Genomic DNA, 18,538 nt, shown 5'->3' with positions numbered 1-18,538 from the left:
GGCGCGGCGGTGGGCAGCGCCCCTGAGCGCCGGGCAGCGCCCCGGCCCGGCCCCCCGTGCGCCCTCCCCATGGGCGCTGCGCCCTAGCGCCGGACCATGGCCAAGTGGCTGACCAAGTACTTCAGCCTGGGCAACAACAAGGCCAAGAGTCCCCCGCAGCCGCCGCGGCCCGACTACCGGGACCGGCGCCCCGGGGCCGAGTTGCTGGCCGCGCACCGCCACACCTCGCCCCGCCTGGCGCCCCGCCACCTGGGCGACGACCCCGGCGAGCTGCTGCGCGCCTACCGCGCCCAGAAGGAGCGCGACTTCGAGGACCCCTACAGCGGGCCCGGCTCGTCCCTGCGCAAGCTGCGCGCCCTGTGCCGCCCGGAGCCCTGCGCGCCCGAGGAGCCGGCCGCCAAGCCCCCCTCGGCCGCCGGCTCGCCGCACCTCTTCCGCAGCCAGAGCGAGCGCCGGCCGCCCACCCCGCCCGACGGCCGCTACCTCTCCCCCAAGCACCGGCTCATCAAGATCGACAGCGGCTGCGAGGGCGCGGGGGGCTGCAAGGGCGCCGCCGCCCCGGCCATCACCTGGAGCCCGCCCGGCGGCGCCGGCAAGAAGGTGGGCAAGTGCGCGGAGCCGCCGGAGAGCAGCGTCCCTTCCGCCAAGCCGGAGAAGGTGAGAGCGCCGCCGGGCATGGGTTTGCCGTGGGACGCGCTGGGTCTCGGGGCAGACAGGCAAGCGGTGCCCAAGCTCGGGGCTTGGCAGGGCTGTGACCCTGGTTTGGGGCAGTACAGCTGCCCGGTCTGCGGGAGCTGAAGTGACACCAGTTCTGCACACGCCCGCGGGGAATCCTTGAGACGCAGGGTGCGAAGCGCTTGAGGGGAGACCAGCTAGGGGGGCAGGTTGTCTCTTGGTCAGAGGCTTGGGCACCGCTAGGCTCCGACTTGCCGTGTGGTGACGGTGACTCAACTGCTTTCTCTGACCAAATCAAAGAGCAAGATCTGAGGCCATCATGTGTCAGAGGGGGGAAGAAAGAGAGAAAGGAGAGGTGTCCAGGTCAGTAAAGGGAGAGAGATTTTTTTAATCTCAGCGTTGCAGGAAATAAGATTTGGAAAAGAGAAAAAGAACTACAATACAGGAGTTTAACGCCAGCCACTTGGTGCTGGCACTCGGAGCTGGAGGTGTTAGCAAGGTTGCTAGGAGTGCTGAGGATGCATCACCATCTGTTCTATTCCTGTCTGTGATTTTGTGTCACCCAGGCATCAAACATCAGAAAGCAAGTGAAGCTTTTTACAGGTTTCGCTGTGACCTACTTTGCCTGATTTTCAACCCATCTCATTATTTTGTCTTCAGATCTGAAAAGTGATTTATGTGCTAGAATCAGGAGATTTCTTGGCTTCAATCATTTGCATTTTTCCTGAAGATGCTCTGTGGAAATAATTTTGTGATTTAAGTTATGGGTGCTTACTCCATAACTTTTTGACAGCTGTTCATAGGGAAAGCAGTATACATCACCTTCCTCCTTTTGCATGTACGCTGTCTGTAGCCAGTCATACTGAACAAATTACAAAAGTTGATTTTAAGAGTAAGGCAAATGGTAGTGAGATTGCTTTAGAGACTATTTAATGGAAACTTATGCCCAATGTTTGGAAAGGCTTTAAAAATAAATATATATATTAAGAATATAGGGATTCTCTTCCATACAACTGAATTATTTTGCTGGTCACTGCTTGCTTCTGGCGTAGGTTCTAGAATATAAGAATACCTGACCAAGATGTGATTCAGCACGTGAGGTTAGCTCCATATGTCTGTCACTGACTGATATGAACATTATGGAAGGGTTGCTTTTAGTCACTTATGTTGAAATGTAAATAGACACTAGATACTATGGTGATGAGCACCATAGAAATGCCTGTAAATGAATGGGAGGGGAAGTTCAGTGGCAAAGGTGAAGCAGAGATTAAGGTTGAGTAAAGTCCCATTGATTACGCCATATCTATTGGTGGTTTGTGCAATAGAAGGCACAATACTGAAACAGACTTCCGTGCTTGAGGCTCAACTGTAAATATTTTGCTTTCTTCGGGTAGTATTTCTCTACAGCAGTGGTTCCCAAACGTTAACCTGTGAACCTCTTTCACTAAAATGTCAAGTCTTGCGACCCCCCCCTCCTAAAAATGAATATTTCCAGGGATTTTGTCCTTTACCCGAGTATAAATAATAAAAGCAGTGATCTTGGAAATATAAAATTTGTTTTTATGACATGCTTATTACATGCTATTTATTATTATTTATCATTACAGTATTTTTATTACATTATGAAAACGGCAACACTCTTCCAAGATCTCACTTTCGTAGCTTGTATCACTTTGAATAAGTCTGTTGTAAGACAAGGCTCCTATGTTTCATCAAAGAGTATCAGATGTGAAACAGCATGAAGGGATTTAAAAAGCCAACTCAGAGTTCCTCCTACACAAGCATTCAGGTCTTTACAACAAAGCTTAAACTTGTTCTTGATAATCATTTTAAAAACAATACTAGCTGCCTATTTAATTTTAAAAACAACAAAATATATCCACCTCCCTTTTCATTTCTTATAAAGAGTTTTGAAGTTTAAATCTCCTCAGTGTGATAGAAATGCTTGCTTTGATCTGCTTAGTTCTTGGAAGTCCAGGGGCTCCGGGCTTCTGGCCCAGTGCTACCTGGGGTCCCTAGGGACAGCTCTGGCCGCCATTAGGAATTTTTTTCCCAAGAACCCCCTCTAACATTTCGCGAACCTCCAGGGTTCACAAACCCCGGTTTGGGAACCACTGCTCTACAGGTATGTACCAAGCACTGCAAACACTAGACCATCTATGGAGAAATCATGGCGGCCTTTGTACAGGGAAGTAGTATTAATCATTTAAAAGTGAAGCTGGTATCCCCGCTTTTATTATCCTGATAACCATAGTCTAGTTTTCCCTGAGCGTAGTAGTGACTAGTTCTCAATTCAACGGCAGCATACTCTGGAGTGTACAGGAGAGATTAATGTAACAGTAGGTTCATATAATCTAAATATTTGCTGGATATTATCAATTTAAATTGGGTAAGTGTGTGCATTTTTAGGCATATAACGTGGTTGAATTGAATGGTAACACATTTCCATTGTGATTTAAATGAATAAATTATATTCTATCCTAACCTAATTCCAAATAAATCAAGTTGTCAGGATAAAATAAGATTAAAACGCCAAGATATTTATTGTATTGTCAGTCAGTCATATGTAGTCACTGACTGGAAACACTTCTTTTCAAGCAAGTGAGTGATTTAAAGTTAAAATATTAATTCTTGTTTCACTTCTCCATAGGCCGCATGGCTTGAGATCTGTATTTGAAAGTGGCATGCCTCCGGCATCTCCTCCTTTGGGGCATGTATATTTAGAAAGTACCTGCCTAGTAGGGCATATGTAATGCATAATAGTTGCTCATTGGGCATGAATTTCTAAAAATCACGTGACAGTCACAAGCAAAATCATTTTACTCAATTTTAAACCCTACTGGAACAATTTTTTTTTTTAAATAGCAGCTTCTAAATCTGCAACCATGGCAGCCTGTTAGAAAACATGTACAGTATTTACCCATTAGATTGGAACAACTCAGGGAACTGCTCTTTTCAATTATATACTTGTTCGGAGGCTACAAGCTAAGTTAAACAAAACAAAAACCCAACAATCATTGTTTAAAAACAGTTTGGATAAGCAGTTGAAGGCTCTTAAAGTAAGATAATGCCAAAAGTGACTTCCCAAATCTCAGTTATCACTTTTCTGATTGATATAAGGGAGAGAGAACACAAGCTCTTAGCATTTTGAAGAACGAAACTGGAACCAGACCACGGCTGTAGTGTGAAAGGCATATATACTTAACTATTTTTGCCTGAGCTCGTGTTAGTCTTGTTTCCTGCTGTGATGGCTCATCTCAGTCATGAACATTAATGTACCTGGTCTCACGGGGGGGGGAAAGTACCAGATATAAGTTGTCTGACTTCTCTGACTGTGCTAAGTCCATACTCAGACTATATTTCCACATGCATGGTACCAGGCTAATATTCCACATAATAGGATTTGGAGGTCATTAGTGACTTTTCAGTGTTCCAAGGAATCCAGCTATAGACTGAGGACTCAACCCAAACAATGAAGCTTTCCTGTTTGGTAACATCAGATGATATTTCTGTTAACTTTCGTAGGAGGCGTTAATTTCCTGAACACTGACTTTCTCAGCTATAGAACAAAGAGGAACGACATAACTTTCCAGCTGAATTATTTGCTTCCTCTCAGTTGTGGAAATGAGAACTCTCTGGCTTTTCCATTACTCTGACAAGCAGCGGAAGGGCCTGGAAAGTTGGTCCAAAGGACAGGGAATCACTCTTTCTATGAAATACTCTTTAGAACCTTAAGTTCAGCACAAGATTCTCGTAGGTATTGGTTGACTTTAATAATATTTATATTTCAGTGTCCAAAGACCCCAGTTGGTGCTGGGGCCCCATGGGTGACAGTGTGGTCTACTCAGTGGGCCATGGGAGTCAGGGAACCGAGGTTCTTTTCCCAGCTCTGGCATTGCTCTGTTGTGGGAAGGTGGGCCAGTCAGTTCACCTCTCTGGGCCACTGTTTTCTCTCCTGCGCTGTCTGTCTTCTCTGTTTAGTTTGTCAGCTCTTTGGGGCAGGAACTGCCTCTCGTTGTGTGTGTACAGCGCCTAGCACATTAGAGGCCTCAGCCAAGATCAGGGCCCCAAGCGCTACTGTAATACAAATAATTTGCTAAGCACTAAGTACAAACACTCAGGAGACGTGATTCTCTGCCCCCAACAAACTTGCAATATTCCCAGATAACCAAGAAAAAGGGTCACTCTGCATTAGGTGACGACATATGGCTTTACTTAACGCTGTCTGCGTTAACGGTAACACTAAATGTCATAAATCTGCTCGTGTGTTAAACTGTCGAATTCATTAGACGTCAGTAATTGAGCTGTGCAGTGGGTATAGAACGGAGCTTTTTAAATGAATGTAAACGCAGCCCAGGAACCCAATGCTGTTGTGGAGTCCCGGCCCTGACAGCATGTGGCAAAGCTTACTGTGTGATGGCCTGTTCGTGAGCCTTGTGAAATATGTTTAAACCAATGGAAAACCCGCTGATCTGGCCCAGAGCAACGATTGGGCAAAAGTGAAACCTAAACACTGTTGTGTCAACTGGAGCCTCTTGTGCTGCGAAGCACCTTGTTTGCTTCGTAACTGGTCTGTGGCTGTCTTGCACTCCAGAACTGCGCTGCAGATGGAGAGGTACTTAGGCACCTCAGACAGTTACTAGGCTGTGACTATAACTTTTGGAAATGGTGGTGGTTTTTTTATTTTTGAGACTCCTGCCCTACATAAAGCTTTTAAAAGCAAATCCATTAGGTGCTGATGCAGTCAAAAAATTAGTTCCTGCAGGAATATCTGACATGATTTACTTAACACAAAATCAAGCTGATCCCTCACTGCCTGTCAAAGCTGCATGTGCATGTTTGATGTTGTGACCAACAATAACCTGCGACTCGGAGGTACCTGAAGAATCAAAGCTGGTGAATTTGGGGAAAGAGAGTCCGACAAGGAAAAACATCATGTAAGTGAAACAGTGGGAATCAACTTTTAAAATATCTAGTCAATGCATTGTGGTTCTGCAAACCTGCATGCTCCAGAGTCTCCCACATCTAGTTACTTCTGTGGGAATTCCATCTGGGTATTTCAGGACAAAACTGGGCCCAAAGAGCTTAGTGTATTTACTTGGTTTTTTTGCTCAAAGCGGTAGTTGCCATGGTAGAACTCTTTGAGGTGGAATTGAGAGGGCCTGATTCATCTCCGTCTTGCACTTTCTGTGTTCGGGTAGATGTGTGCAAAATGGGGATGAAGCATTACAGCAGCATCCTCCCCCGGTGGGATCTTGCACACGCTGCCCCCTTCACCTTCTTCCACAGGTGTGAATGTCAGTGCAAGGTACCATGCGCGAGAGAATCGGGCCCAGAATGTCTGCTTATATTTAAGGTGGGCTTTTGTTAAAAGCGTATGTTTGGTTGCATTAATGAAACTTCTAGTACGGATTGTTTAAAGTGACTAAGCCGAAAGAGCCCCTCTTCCTTTAAAGGTCTGAGTAGTTTTCCTCCTTAAGATCATCTCAGGTTTCAGACTGTGGAAAAAGTGTTTGTTTTAATCACTGTTCTCATTTCATAACAAATCACTTCCTGCACAGTCTCCTCTGCATTAAGCACGGAATGCAGTGACACATAGCAGGTGCGAGATGTGTTGCCAAAGAAGTGGGTGTATTTGATGGCATAATAAATACTCTTAGTCTGAGGGGGCAGAGCAGAAATGAGGGAGGGGCGCACAAACGCCACATGGCAGCTGCTGGGAGGTAGGGTTCTGTATCTGAAGGCGAGAGCCTCGCTGGCACAGTTGGCCTCTTTCTCGCCCAAGTTTTGAGGAAGGTACGTCTCTCTGTTCGTTTGCACCCACACTGCTTCATGTGGCCAACACCACAGTGCAACATGAAGAAAAACGTTTTATTTCTGTGGGATGTAGTTCTAAGGAACACCATACACCCAGGCTAAAAGTTATGTGCAAGATGGTTTTGTTGTTTTGACCGGGACAGTTTCATATATTCCAAGCAATATGGGGATATTCTGTCTGAGCCTTTAATCCGAAACTAGTGATACTAATATAACATTCCTGATCAGAGTGGTGCTATTTTTTTTTAATTGAGATTTCTTTAACACATGCTTAAATATTTCCTGTTTCTTCCTTGATACTTTACACAGCAATCTGTCTTTTGTGGACTCATTGCACGTAAGCAATTAAAACAACCAAAATGCATCTAATGTACATGGTGATGAAGTGTTGTGATTAATAACTAGCATTTAAACAGGCTCGAACGTTGTAAGATTGCTGTGCAGAAGAGGCATTTAGATTTTTAAGGTCAAAATACTAGTATGTTCTTCTACAGTGGCTCTTATCTGAAGATCTGTAAGTACTTCACAAATGTTGAATTGCAACACTTGTTTGAGCCTGTGTACACACAGAGGTGTGATTATTCTAGTGGCAGGTCAAGTACAGCAACTGTCTAACATTGGTTAGCAATCCTACAACAGTCCAAGTGAGAAATATCTCCATTTAGAACGGTAAGGGGCTATTGATAGGCAGAATATAAGTATCTCCCTTGGACTTTCCCTGGGAAAGAAGTGCCATGCCATAGGATGTGATGTTGAGGAGTTATACTATACATTCCTATTGACAGACTGCCCGCTGGACCATCATGGAACCCCTGTTCAGTGCTAACTCAGTAAAATGCCACCCATGAAATAACCATCACCCAGCTAGTCCTCTGAGATCTCCCCTCAAAGCATTGGCCCACCCTGACTGCTTGGCTTGTGAGATCTGTCCAGATTACAGCCAGGAGGGTAAGGCCAGTGGACAGTCGTCAGGGGAGGCTAGCATAGGAAAGGAAGAGGAGAATTTATAGGTTGGTATGCATCCGTTTTCCTTCAGTATTCCAGCATCCTCCGTTTTTCTCCAATTATGAAATACCATGTTGTAAGCACTCACTACTCATGGAAACTTTCCAGTCAAATATCTTCAATATAGCCCTGCGCACATGAGCAAACTCTCTTCCACAAATAATTGAGGGTACCTGTAACCTGAGAATCTAATGAATTACTTGAGAACCTTCTTTCAGTGGCAAAAGTTAGAGTAATAAATGCCATCGATAGTGCATCTTCAGTGTCCTTGACCACCAGGCCTTGTAATTACTTTTAACTGCTTGTATTTGATGTCTTGTGACACTGATTTCCTTCCCCCGCCCTAATTGTAAGAATAGATTATTTCACATCACGCAGCTTTTCCTCTTTCCGGTCCCTCGTTCTGGCTTAGTGTCTGCTGGAGTCCCCACTTCTCGCTATATAGCCTATATATGGCTGCAACTTTTCCTTCCAGGAAGGGGTGTAGATTCTTATTTATCTAGTCTATAAGCATTGCTCCTTCACTCAGAGGGTAGTGTTAGAGAGACGTTCAGGCCCTTCTCTGTCTCTGGGGCCTCGACATACTATACCGTCTGCACCTATTTTGTCTCTAGAAATGGTGACTTTCCCATCTGGGAGCCTGACCTGAAAGCCAGTTGCTCAGCTCTTTTGATCAAGAGCACTCGCGCTGTGGGTCGTCATAAAGCTATTTCTTTTGGAAATAACTTTTGACAGTCTCCTGACTGCTGTTTTAAAACCAGAACAGCTGTTAGGTCTGAAGCAGTTTCCTTAGCAGTGAAGGGTAAAACTGGAACGTTTGTGGCTTGAGCATTGCACATTTCATCACCGCAGTATCTGAGCATCTCCCAACAGCCTGTGTGGTATGGAAATATTGGCTCTCTTTTTCCAGGCTGGGAACAGAGCTGCAGAGAGGTGAGAAGAAGTCAGGGTCAGATTGGGAAGAGGACCAACTTCTCCTGAGTGCTTCTCGCTTTTTGAGCACCACTGAAGTGTTCTTGTAAGGTCAAGTTTATGTTCTGAAGGTGATGCTTTTTCTGTCAAAAATACTGAGCTGAACCTAGGTGTGTCCACCCTTCTCTGGCACTTAGACCCCGGCTAACCTCCTAAACCCCAATAACAAGGGTGATTCTATTTTTTGTTCACTACTTAGGGCACGTCTACATTTAAAATGCTGCATTGGCGCAGCTGCACTGCTGTAGCGCTTTAATGAAGATGCTCTACACCGACAGGAGAGCTCTCCCATTGGCATCGTTAATCCACCTCCCTGAGAGGCGGTAGCTGTGTGGATGGGAGAAGCTCTCCCCCCGACATAGCACTGTCTACGCGGGGGGTTAGGTTGCTATAACTACATTGCTCAGGGATGTGGATTTTTTGCACCGCTGAGTGATGTTGTTGTACTGACAGAGGTCTGTAGCATAAGTGCCGCCTCCGTGGGTGCTCCGGGGCTGGAGCACCCATGGGGAAAAATTGGTGGGTGCTCTGCAGCCAAGTTCTCTGCCCCCCCCCCCACTCGGCTCCGCCTCCTCCCCTGAGCGCGCCGCGTCCCCGCTTCTCCTCCCAGGCTTGCTGCCGCGAAACAAGCTGTGGGAGGGAGAGGAAAGGAGCGGGAATGCAGCGCGCTTAGGAGAGGAGGGCGGGGTAGGGGTAGAATCAGGGCAGGGCTGGGGGCGGGGGGGTGGGAGCACCCCCTGGTGCCAGGAGAAGTTGGCGCCTATGGTCTGTAGTACACAGCAGACCTTAGTGGTGAGCGTAATGTATTAATGTTTATGATGTGCTCCGATAGAGCAGTGATAAGAGTTACAGAAAAACTTAGAAAAATTAAACTTGATTCAACCACAGTTGGTGGAGTTGTCGCTTAGAGCTATGTGGCGAGCAAAATCTAGATCTTCTAGTGCACTCTTGTTGAGCCGTACAATTCCTGTGTTGTATCTAGCTGTGCTTTTTCTCATGATGAAGTCAGTGGCGACGTCAAACAGGAGAGGTGAGACTATATTCTAATTTGGCACCAGTGTCTAGGTTGAACCATTCCCTCAAGCCTGTGTGTACTTTCTGTGCATGCCGCATCACAGAAACAATGGGATTAATTAATTATGAAAAAACATATCTAATGAGAACCCCAGCAACGCCCCATTCAACCTTTACTTGAGAAGGCAAAGGAACAGTAGAGGAGAATCTTCATGTACTTTGGCAGTAAAGTGCAAGCCAATGGGAATACACCTCTACCCCGTTATAACGCCACCCGATATAACACAAATTCGGATACAACGCAGTAAAGCAGTGCTCCGGGGGGGCGGATCAAAGCAAGTTCGATATAACGCGGTTTCACCTATAACACGGTAAGATTTTTTTGGCTCCCGAGGACAGCGTTATATCGGGGTAGAGGTGTATCTGGAAGGGAATAACGTCCTGAATTGGCAAAGTGGCAACTGCATTCCCCAGCTTACACAAGATTGGGTGTACTGACAATCTGCAACCTGATAACTCTGTCCATTTTAGTAGTGTGTCAGGAGGATGTTAAACAGCAGCTACGAAACTTAAATAGTTTTAAATGCGCAAGTACAGATAACTTGCATCCAAGAACTTTAAAAGAACTGGCTGAGGAGCTGGCTGGAGTGTTGATTTTACAAAGTAAACGGCTTTGTAAAATGCTAGCTATTAAATGGAATGAATTTGTAACAGATACGGAGATTTGTTAGCATTTAACAACTACTTATCTCCAAAGTTATGCAGAAAAGAAGATGGAAATAACTGGGACCAGCGTTAAGAATGAGGCCAAAGAGTCTGCTATGGCAGGCATGCCGTTGGGCAGCTGGAAAAACACGGACAAGGGGCCGACCAAAATAATCCCTCCACCGAACAGTACTTAGGGAAAAGTTATGGGCTTCAACCACATAGACAGCGACCCAGGCCGGACAGCATTGGTGGAGCCTTGTTTGTGTCCTAAGCTATGTCTGACGGATTCAGAACAACCAGTAAGTCACAGCTGCAGCTTGTGGAGGAGAAAAGGACCATTTGGTGTGGGTGTGTTTGCAGGGAATGTGACCGTGTTCCATCTCCAAACGGAGAGGCGGTGCTTTGTCTTTCGTGGGTGCCGTTTTGTCACAAATGAAAAGGAGTCTCACCTCTCCCGTTCATGAAGCAGCCCAAAACCATTTCTGCGCCATGAGTTTAAAGAATGTGATGGGGGGCAGAGGGGGAATGCTGGGTCACATGGTGGTGGTCTGGTTGCAATCTGAATGGTGACGTTGTGGGCCATTGGAGGAGATCATTTAGACTTGTGCTCACGGAGCGTATGTGTTGCTGGAGATTGCTTGACCCATGGTTTTTAATGCCATACGTACTGCAAAGCAGTCTGTGACTAGCCCCTTTAGTGTGATTCTCTCTTAATGGTCTGGTGGGAGTGCCTTGCCTGTGGATGCTAGCTGTTGTAATAAGGGTACCGTAGGTGACTGTCTCTCTCCTGTTCCTGCTGCCAGACTGCTCCCCCTGTACGGCAGTAAGGTTTCCCCACAAATGCCATACTTCAGGAGCAGGGTGTAAATCCTTCAGAGCTCTTGGGATGATACTGTTCATTCAAGAGTAGATGTGTGGTGCTCCTAACTATCTGCTGGGTCGGTCTCCTGGATCCTTCGCGCTGAGGACCTCCCTCCATTGGAATGGGTTGGAGAGGCTCACTGTGCCCCTGGAAGCTGTACTGGCTTGTCCCTATCGCATAGTGAATGTGTGTGTCGCCTGCCCTAGCTATTGTTTTAACTGATTTATTTGATAATGGCTTGGATATCTCTAAACGTACCTCACTCCTATGTATCAGGCTATTCAGCTGCCCCTCTCTATGACCGGGGATCACAGCGGTGGCTTACAGAGTATTGGGCTGGTAGGGAGAACGCAGCAGCCTGTAGTCCTGCCTCTACAGCCGTAGATGGGTCTAGAATTCTTCCCAAACTCTCAAAGTGTGGCATCGAGTTTCTCAGATCCGACGTCGGGCGGGGGGTGGGGGCTGGCTCTGAATATCCCAGCTCATGATAAACTTCTATCCTTAAAAAGCGACAGAGTCCTGTGGCACCTTATAGACTAACGGACAAATTGGAGCATAAGCTTTCGTGGGTGAATACCCACTTCGTCAGATGAATGTAGTGGAAATTTCCAGAGGTAGGTATAAATATGCAGGCAAGAATCAGTCTAGAAATAACGAAGTTAGTTCAATTAGGGAGGATGAGGCCCTTTTCTAGTGACTCTCCTTCCCAGGGAATTGTCACAAGGAAAGGCCAGTAATGCGCTCTTCCTCCTACCCACCCCACCACACCCTGTCTGCCTACTTACCTAGTATTAAGGAACCAAACTTACTGGCCCAGATAAGCGTGCTCTGTAATTTCACATATCTGTCACCATTTCTTTATATCCTCATTCATTCTCCTCCACACAACATTTGCTCTGCCCTAGAATCTGTCTGTTGGGTGGCACTGCTGAGATTCATTAGCTGGCGATGGGTTAATGAGCAGATTCTGACTGCACAGAACAAATAGCTCCTTATTGCTACCCGAAGCTCAGTTTGTTACTCTGACGTACTTCAGCACCTTTTGTTCACTATCGGATTGATTTGTGCCTAAGTAGTACCCATTCCCTTAGGGCTAAGGGATGTATGCAGAGGTGTGTGCTACAGTGTTACTGGGTAAGTCCTGCTGAAATTCTGCGCTCTCAGGCTGATGGGTGCAGGTGAAAGCATTGTTTGAGGTTGGGGAGGAAAGACAAAATCTACCCCATTTTCATTCCTGGTGCTTCTTCCCGAACAGCAATACTATAATCCTTATGTGACTGCAGTTCTATTTGTAGATACATTAATGCTGCCTTAATATCAGGGTGGATAAAAATCAATGAGTTTTTTTAAAAAATAAAAAAAAATCGAATTTTTTTGATAAAATGCTTTTTGAGGAAAAAACCTATCTAAAGATAGTTTTAATTAACATACATTATAGCTCAAAGATATCTCATCATGGAATAGGGATTATAAATTCTAATTCTGTAGTATGAGAGAATATATTCATGTAATGTTTAAGAAAAGTTTTGTAAATGACTTCCAGTAGTTCATGGATTAGGGACCCAATCTTATGGGGTTCCAGGTGCTTCGGTATAGATTTAGGTTAATCTTTCTATCTACCCAATGGCACTCAATGCTCAATCTAGAAGATACCATCAGAGATGCTTAGTTTTGCAGTTCTCAAACTGGATTTGTGTCTCCAGAAATAACATTTGTTAACAGCAAAAATGTTCATAAATAAATAAATAATATATAGAGGTGAGAAATAACAGATCTCAACCCTATTGTCCCTCTGCAAATTTGTGTACACAGAGTCAATCCCTTACCTCTCTCTATAAAAGTGCAAAGTTTCAAAAAATTCAATGAATAGAAATTGTTGGAGGCGGACTAGATCTGGACAAGGAGAAAAAGTCTGGAGATACATGTGAGAAGGGAGGGACAGGCAGTAGAAACAAGTGAAACAGTTTGAGCAGCATATTCCAGAAGTCTTGAGATCTTTCTGAGTGTAGCCTTCATTGATTTGAGATCCACCATACCATTCTCTCCCTAGAAGGGAAAACCTATAATGGCAGCAGGCCATCAAAGAGACCCAGTTTGGGTTTCGTCTTTCTCTGAGTTGTGAAGAATATGTACACCTCTACCCTGATATAACGCGACCCGATACAACACGAATTCAGATATACGGTAAAGCAGCGCTCCGGGGGGGCGGGGCTGCGCACTCCGGTGGATCAAAGCAAGTTCAATACAACGTGGCTTCACCTATAACACGGTAAGATTTTTTGGCTCCCAAGGACAGAGTTATGTTGGGGTAGAGGTGTATTAAGGTTATAACAACCAACTAGACTGCACTTTTATGTAGAAATCCATGATTAAATCAAGTCTTCCTGACTAGTGCTTTAAATCATGATTTAAATCAACGTGCTTAATATGCTGTATTCTGGGCCTAAGCTATTCAGTATCTTATGTTTTCAGCAGCCTCTGACTCTGTTAAATGCTCAATATGTGTTTTATGCTCTAAGCAGGCTTCAGATATAGGTTTGGAGCAAAATCAATTTGGCCTTGTTACTGACTGGCTTTTCTTTCTTTCCTTCTACATCGAACAGAGCCACATTCTGAAAGAGTCCTCGAAGGAATTCAGTAATGATGAAAACTGTAGCCAGTGGTTTAGCCTCCACAACGGGGAGCTTGCTGACAGCAGTTTTTAGAACAGCCCTTTAAATTTGAGTTGGAAAGCCAACAAGCCACTATTACCCAACAATTAAATTGCCAAGAGCCACAGTTTGGGCTGCGAGTGCTTCAAATGGTTTTTGTGAATTTTCATCTTAATTTCTTTTTAAATTGCAATTGTGAGTCACTCTTGGGTTTTTCTGAATATTTGTTGTCAGAAACAACAGTAACCCATTGTCACTTTGCTACAGCTATCGTGAAGTGCAACATTTGGTTGGTGACAACACACTTTTTGGTTTCAGATGGATTTTGCTTGTGTCACCAAGTTGCATTCACTTGCACTCTTAAATTTCTTCAGGGTGACTTTAGTCACTTGCCTTTTCATATGGTGCCTCTAATCCAGGGGTGGGCAAACTTTTTGGCCCGAGGGCCACATTGGGGTTTCAAAACTGCATGGAGGGCCAAGTAGGGAAGGCTGTGCCTCCCCAAACAGCCTGGCCCCCTCCCACTTCCCACCTCTGACTGCCCCCTTCAGACCCCCCAACCCATCCAAATCCCCCCCGCTCCCTGTCCCCTGACTGCCCCGACCCCATCCGCACCCCCGCCCCCTGACAGGCCCCCCGGGACTCCCACGCCTATCCAACCCCTCCCAGAACCTCTCCCCCCATCTAACCTCCCCCAGCTCAGGGGTTGGGCAGGACGGTCCCGCAGGCCAGCTGTGGCCCACGGGCCTTATTTTGCCCACGTCTGCTCTAATCTTAAGGATGCAAAGCATGTCACTAACTACATATACAGGGGTTATGTTGCCCCTTGCTGTATTCCATCACCTCCAATGTCTGGTGTATAACAGCTCACAGCACCACGATAGAGTTCCTGATGGGGAAAAGTGAAGGGAGAATGTGTGGACACAATATGTTATTTGGGTTCAAAATAGGTAACCGCTTGCTCTTGCAAGAAGTGCCATGATGTATTAAGACATTGCATAGACAGGAACTAAGCTCTGATTCTCATTGAAAATACAGTACTACCAATAACCCAGAGCCTAACCCACCCCAGTCATGCTGGAGGCACAGGTGTGTAATTCTCGCTCGACAGGAAGAGCGCTCGCGAGTGAACTTACAACACTAATGCAGCAGTTCTCTGATCTGAGGACCAAACAGGCCTGACCTTGCCAAGCTTGTGAGATCTGACAAGATCACAGCCCACAGTGCTATGGCTGTAGGTGAAAATGTAACTTCTCTTGCAAAGCATCTCAATTGATCCTGGCACAACAGTGTTCAGAGAGCAGTTTAAAGGAATGCAACCCCCCCACGCATGTACGTTTGTTAACTAGCCGGTCTCTGCTTTCTACAGCTATAGGAAAGAAATTCCAGATGAAGTTCTGCCCTCCTCTGCTCTGAGACTCCCAGTGCAATGTGCGGCGGTGAGAAATCAATGTTTGCTTTTTGAACGTGCTGCCCTTTGAACAAGAATCCCTGAGTCAAGGGGAGAAGCACTGGTGAAAGCGGGGTCTGCTTGCCTTGCTCTAGCATGCTATGTGGTGGGGTCACCTTGGTGTGCTGACATTGCTTTCACGCCTTGTGGCTATCCAGTAAATCTCTGTGCCATTGGGAGCAACCGGAGATCAGATACAGGGACGAGGGATGGTAAGTGAAAGTTTGCCAACACCCCTCTGTGCTCCTACCTCCTTTCCAAGTCCCGCTGCAAAGGAGGGACTTGACTATGGCTGATGCTGGGCAGACGAGCTGGAGCCGAGCCAGAGATCTCCTGCGGCAGATCTCTAAGAAACAGTCACTTTGCAGGCAGTTTAAATCCTAAATCTCCTCTGTGGGGATTTGCGGCAGCTGGCAGCTATGTATGAAACGCTAGGTTTAGTGAGTTCTCCGTAGTAACAAAGAAAACAAGTGAGCGGAACCTTGCAGGCCTTTCTAATCCCTTCTCCCCTGGAACTGCCAAAGGAAATGGCTTTAAAAAGTACGTGAAGTTGGAATAACTGAGACTGATTCTTCAGCCTTGGACAGCCCTTCTCCGTGGAGAAGTGAAAGTTTCCAAGACTGGCCTTGGGCCTGCAGAGCTCTGCTTCAGGAAGAGATCTGTTTATCTCTGGTATTCATCTGCCCCCCTTCACTGCAGTGTCACGGAGCCTCGCGATCTTTAGTGTATTTCTCCTCGCAGCACCCTAGGGGCAGGGCCGGGCCGATATCTACATTGGACAGCTGGGATCTGATGCATAGAGGCCAAGCGACTTGCCCAGGGTGACATGGTATGTCTGTGGACTTGGACCCAGGTCTTCTAAGTCTAGGCTAGTGCCCTGACCACTGGTCCATCCATAAGAACCTAAGAACGGCCCTACTGGGTCAGACCAAAGGTCCATCTAGCCCAGTATCCTGTCTTCAGACAGTGGCCAGTGCCAGGTGCCCCAGAGGGAATGAACAGAACAGGGAATCATCAAGTGATCCATTCCCAGCTTCTGACAAACAGAGGCTAGGGACACCATGAGCAATTAAGAAATGAAGGTGTGTGTGAGGGCCCTGGGTCAGCACGGGAAGAGGCCGTGTGGTGACTTCCCACCCCCAGCTCCCCAAGAACTAAAACGACTGGTTCCGGGGCTCCAGAGAGTCCCATCTGGCCCAGCACAGTGGAAAGAAATCCCGTTAGCATGGGCGTCCGGTGACCCGGCCGTTGGAGGGAGACTAGCCCATGTCCCGTCCCCATCCCCCTCCTGTGCAGGAGCCCAGAGCACCCCCATCATAGCCCGCAGCCCCAGCGCCAGCCACCCCGAGTCCCTGCAGGAGGCCAGGCCCAGGCCCGGCCAGCCCCTGCCAGGGCAGAGCTCCAGGAACTGCAGGAGGGGGTCTGGGGGGTGGAGTGTGGGCCCACGCCAGGCTGTTTGGGGAGGCACAGCCTCCCCCAGGCTACGATCCCTGCTGCCCGTGCCTGTTAGCAGGGTGCAGGAGTGGGTTTCAGGGTGAAGAGTCAAACCAGGGAGTCTTAGAGGCGCCTTCCCACTAAGCCAGAACAGCGAGCAGTACAGTGAAGTGTCCTTACTTGACTTCTTTAAGGGTGGGAGTTGGAAATGAATCTGTAAGAGACAGTTCGCTCGTTAAGATGTTGCCAGAGGCAAAGTTGCGCAGGGGACTAGGTGCCGCCACTTCACTTTAGGAGAGCTCTGTACAAATTCTTTCTTGGCTCACCGGTGAAAATGAGGTAGGTGGTCTAGTCTTATTCCCTAGCAAACCTTTGCTTCTACGCTGGGAAACTGCCATGCAACTGCACATGATTGCTAGTCCCTGCTCCGGAGGCCGTGGACTGAACTAGCAGGGCTATTGCGGCTCAGAACCCAAGTTCCTGATCCAAGCGGCGTGGGGAAGTTTGCCCAGGATCTGCTCCTGCTAGCACGGTTCGTCAGTTTCTCTGTCCCAAGCCTGACCTAGGCCTGGTGTGCTCTCCTAAAGAAATCAATCTGCCTGAGTCAGCCATGCCAGGAGCTGCTGCTCCTGCCGTAGCACGAGCTGCAGGTGTGTGAAGGGGGCAGCAGTGCTGGAGATAACTAGGGGAGGTGGGAGGGAGCCCTTGCCCCGAGCTGCTGGAGAATCAAGGCTTTTAATATCAACAATTTCCACCTCACCATCAACCTCAGCCTGGACCAGTCCCCAAAAGAGATCCACTTCCTGGACACTACAGTGCAAATAAGTGATGGTCGCATAAACACCACACTATACCGGAAACCTACTGACCACTAATCTTACCTATATGCCTCCAGTTTCCATTCAGGACACATCACACGATCCATTGTCTACAGCCAAGCCCTAAGATACAACCAAATTTGCTCCAATCCCTCAGACAGAGACAAACACCTATAAGATCTTTATCTAGCATTCTTAAAACTACAATACTGACACATAAAGAGAAGGGAGTTACCTCATAAGTGGAGAACCAGTGTTGACAGGGCCTGGGGAAGTGAGGAAACAGATTGACAGAGCGAGACGGGTACCCAGAAGTCACCTACTACAGGACAGGCCCAACAAGGAAAATAACAGAACACCACTGGCTATCACCCAGCTAAAACCTCTCCAGCGCATCATCAAAGATCTACGACCTATCCTGGAAAACGATCCCTCACTCTCACAAGCCTTGGGAGGCAGGCCCCCAACCTGAAGCAAATACCAGCAACTACACATCACACCACAGAAACACGAACCCAGGAACCAATCCCCAGGACCGTAGCAACAAAGAACGTGGCCCCCTCCGAACATATGTCCGGGCGGGGCCCCTTACAATGCAGAAACTGAAATGCGGTATTTATTTTGCCACTTTTAGGGCCCCCCTTCCTTGCGGGGCCCCCTCCAGTCGGAGGGTACGGAGGGCGCTCGCTACGCCTCTGCCAATCCCTGTAACAAACCCCGTTGCCTATTCTGTCCCCATATCTAGTGACACCATCAGAGGACCCAACCACATCAGCCACACCATCAGGGGCTCATTCACCTGCACATCTACTAATGTGATATAAGAACAGGAGTACTTGTGGCACCTTAGAGACTAACAAATTTATTAGAGCATAAGCTTTCGTGGGCTACAACCCACTTCTTCGGATGCATATTGAGTGAAACATATCGAGGAGATATATATACACACATACAGAGAGCATGAACAGGTGGGAGTTGTCTTACCAACTCTGAGAGGCCAATTAAGTAAGAGAAAAAAAACTTTTGAAGTGATAATCAAGGTAGCCAAGTACAGACACTTTGATAAGAAGCAAGTGTGAGAATACTTTTTTTCTCTTACTTAATTGGCCTCTCAGAGTTGGTAAGACAACTC

The 18,538-nt window shown here is 47.0% G+C and overlaps 1 protein-coding gene across 1 annotated transcript in view; it reads left to right on the top strand.

Annotated features, from left to right (window-relative positions):
• Positions 1 to 33: 33 nt before the first annotated feature.
• LOC112117649 (SH2 domain-containing adapter protein B) overlaps positions 34 to 18,538 on the top strand; it is a 136,702-nt gene continuing 118,197 nt past the window's right edge. The window contains exon 1 of the mRNA XM_024215686.3: positions 34 to 657. Within this exon, the coding sequence (XP_024071454.1) occupies positions 97 to 657 (561 nt within the window). The 5' untranslated portion in view covers positions 34 to 96. The remainder of the gene's footprint in view (positions 658 to 18,538) is intronic.

This window comes from Terrapene carolina, unplaced genomic scaffold, assembly GCF_002925995.2.
Source record: "Terrapene carolina triunguis isolate 2854851 unplaced genomic scaffold, T_m_triunguis-2.0 Scaffold35022, whole genome shotgun sequence".
Taxonomy (NCBI): Eukaryota; Metazoa; Chordata; order Testudines; family Emydidae; genus Terrapene; species Terrapene triunguis.
This window is presented reverse-complemented; position numbering and strand designations above follow the sequence as displayed.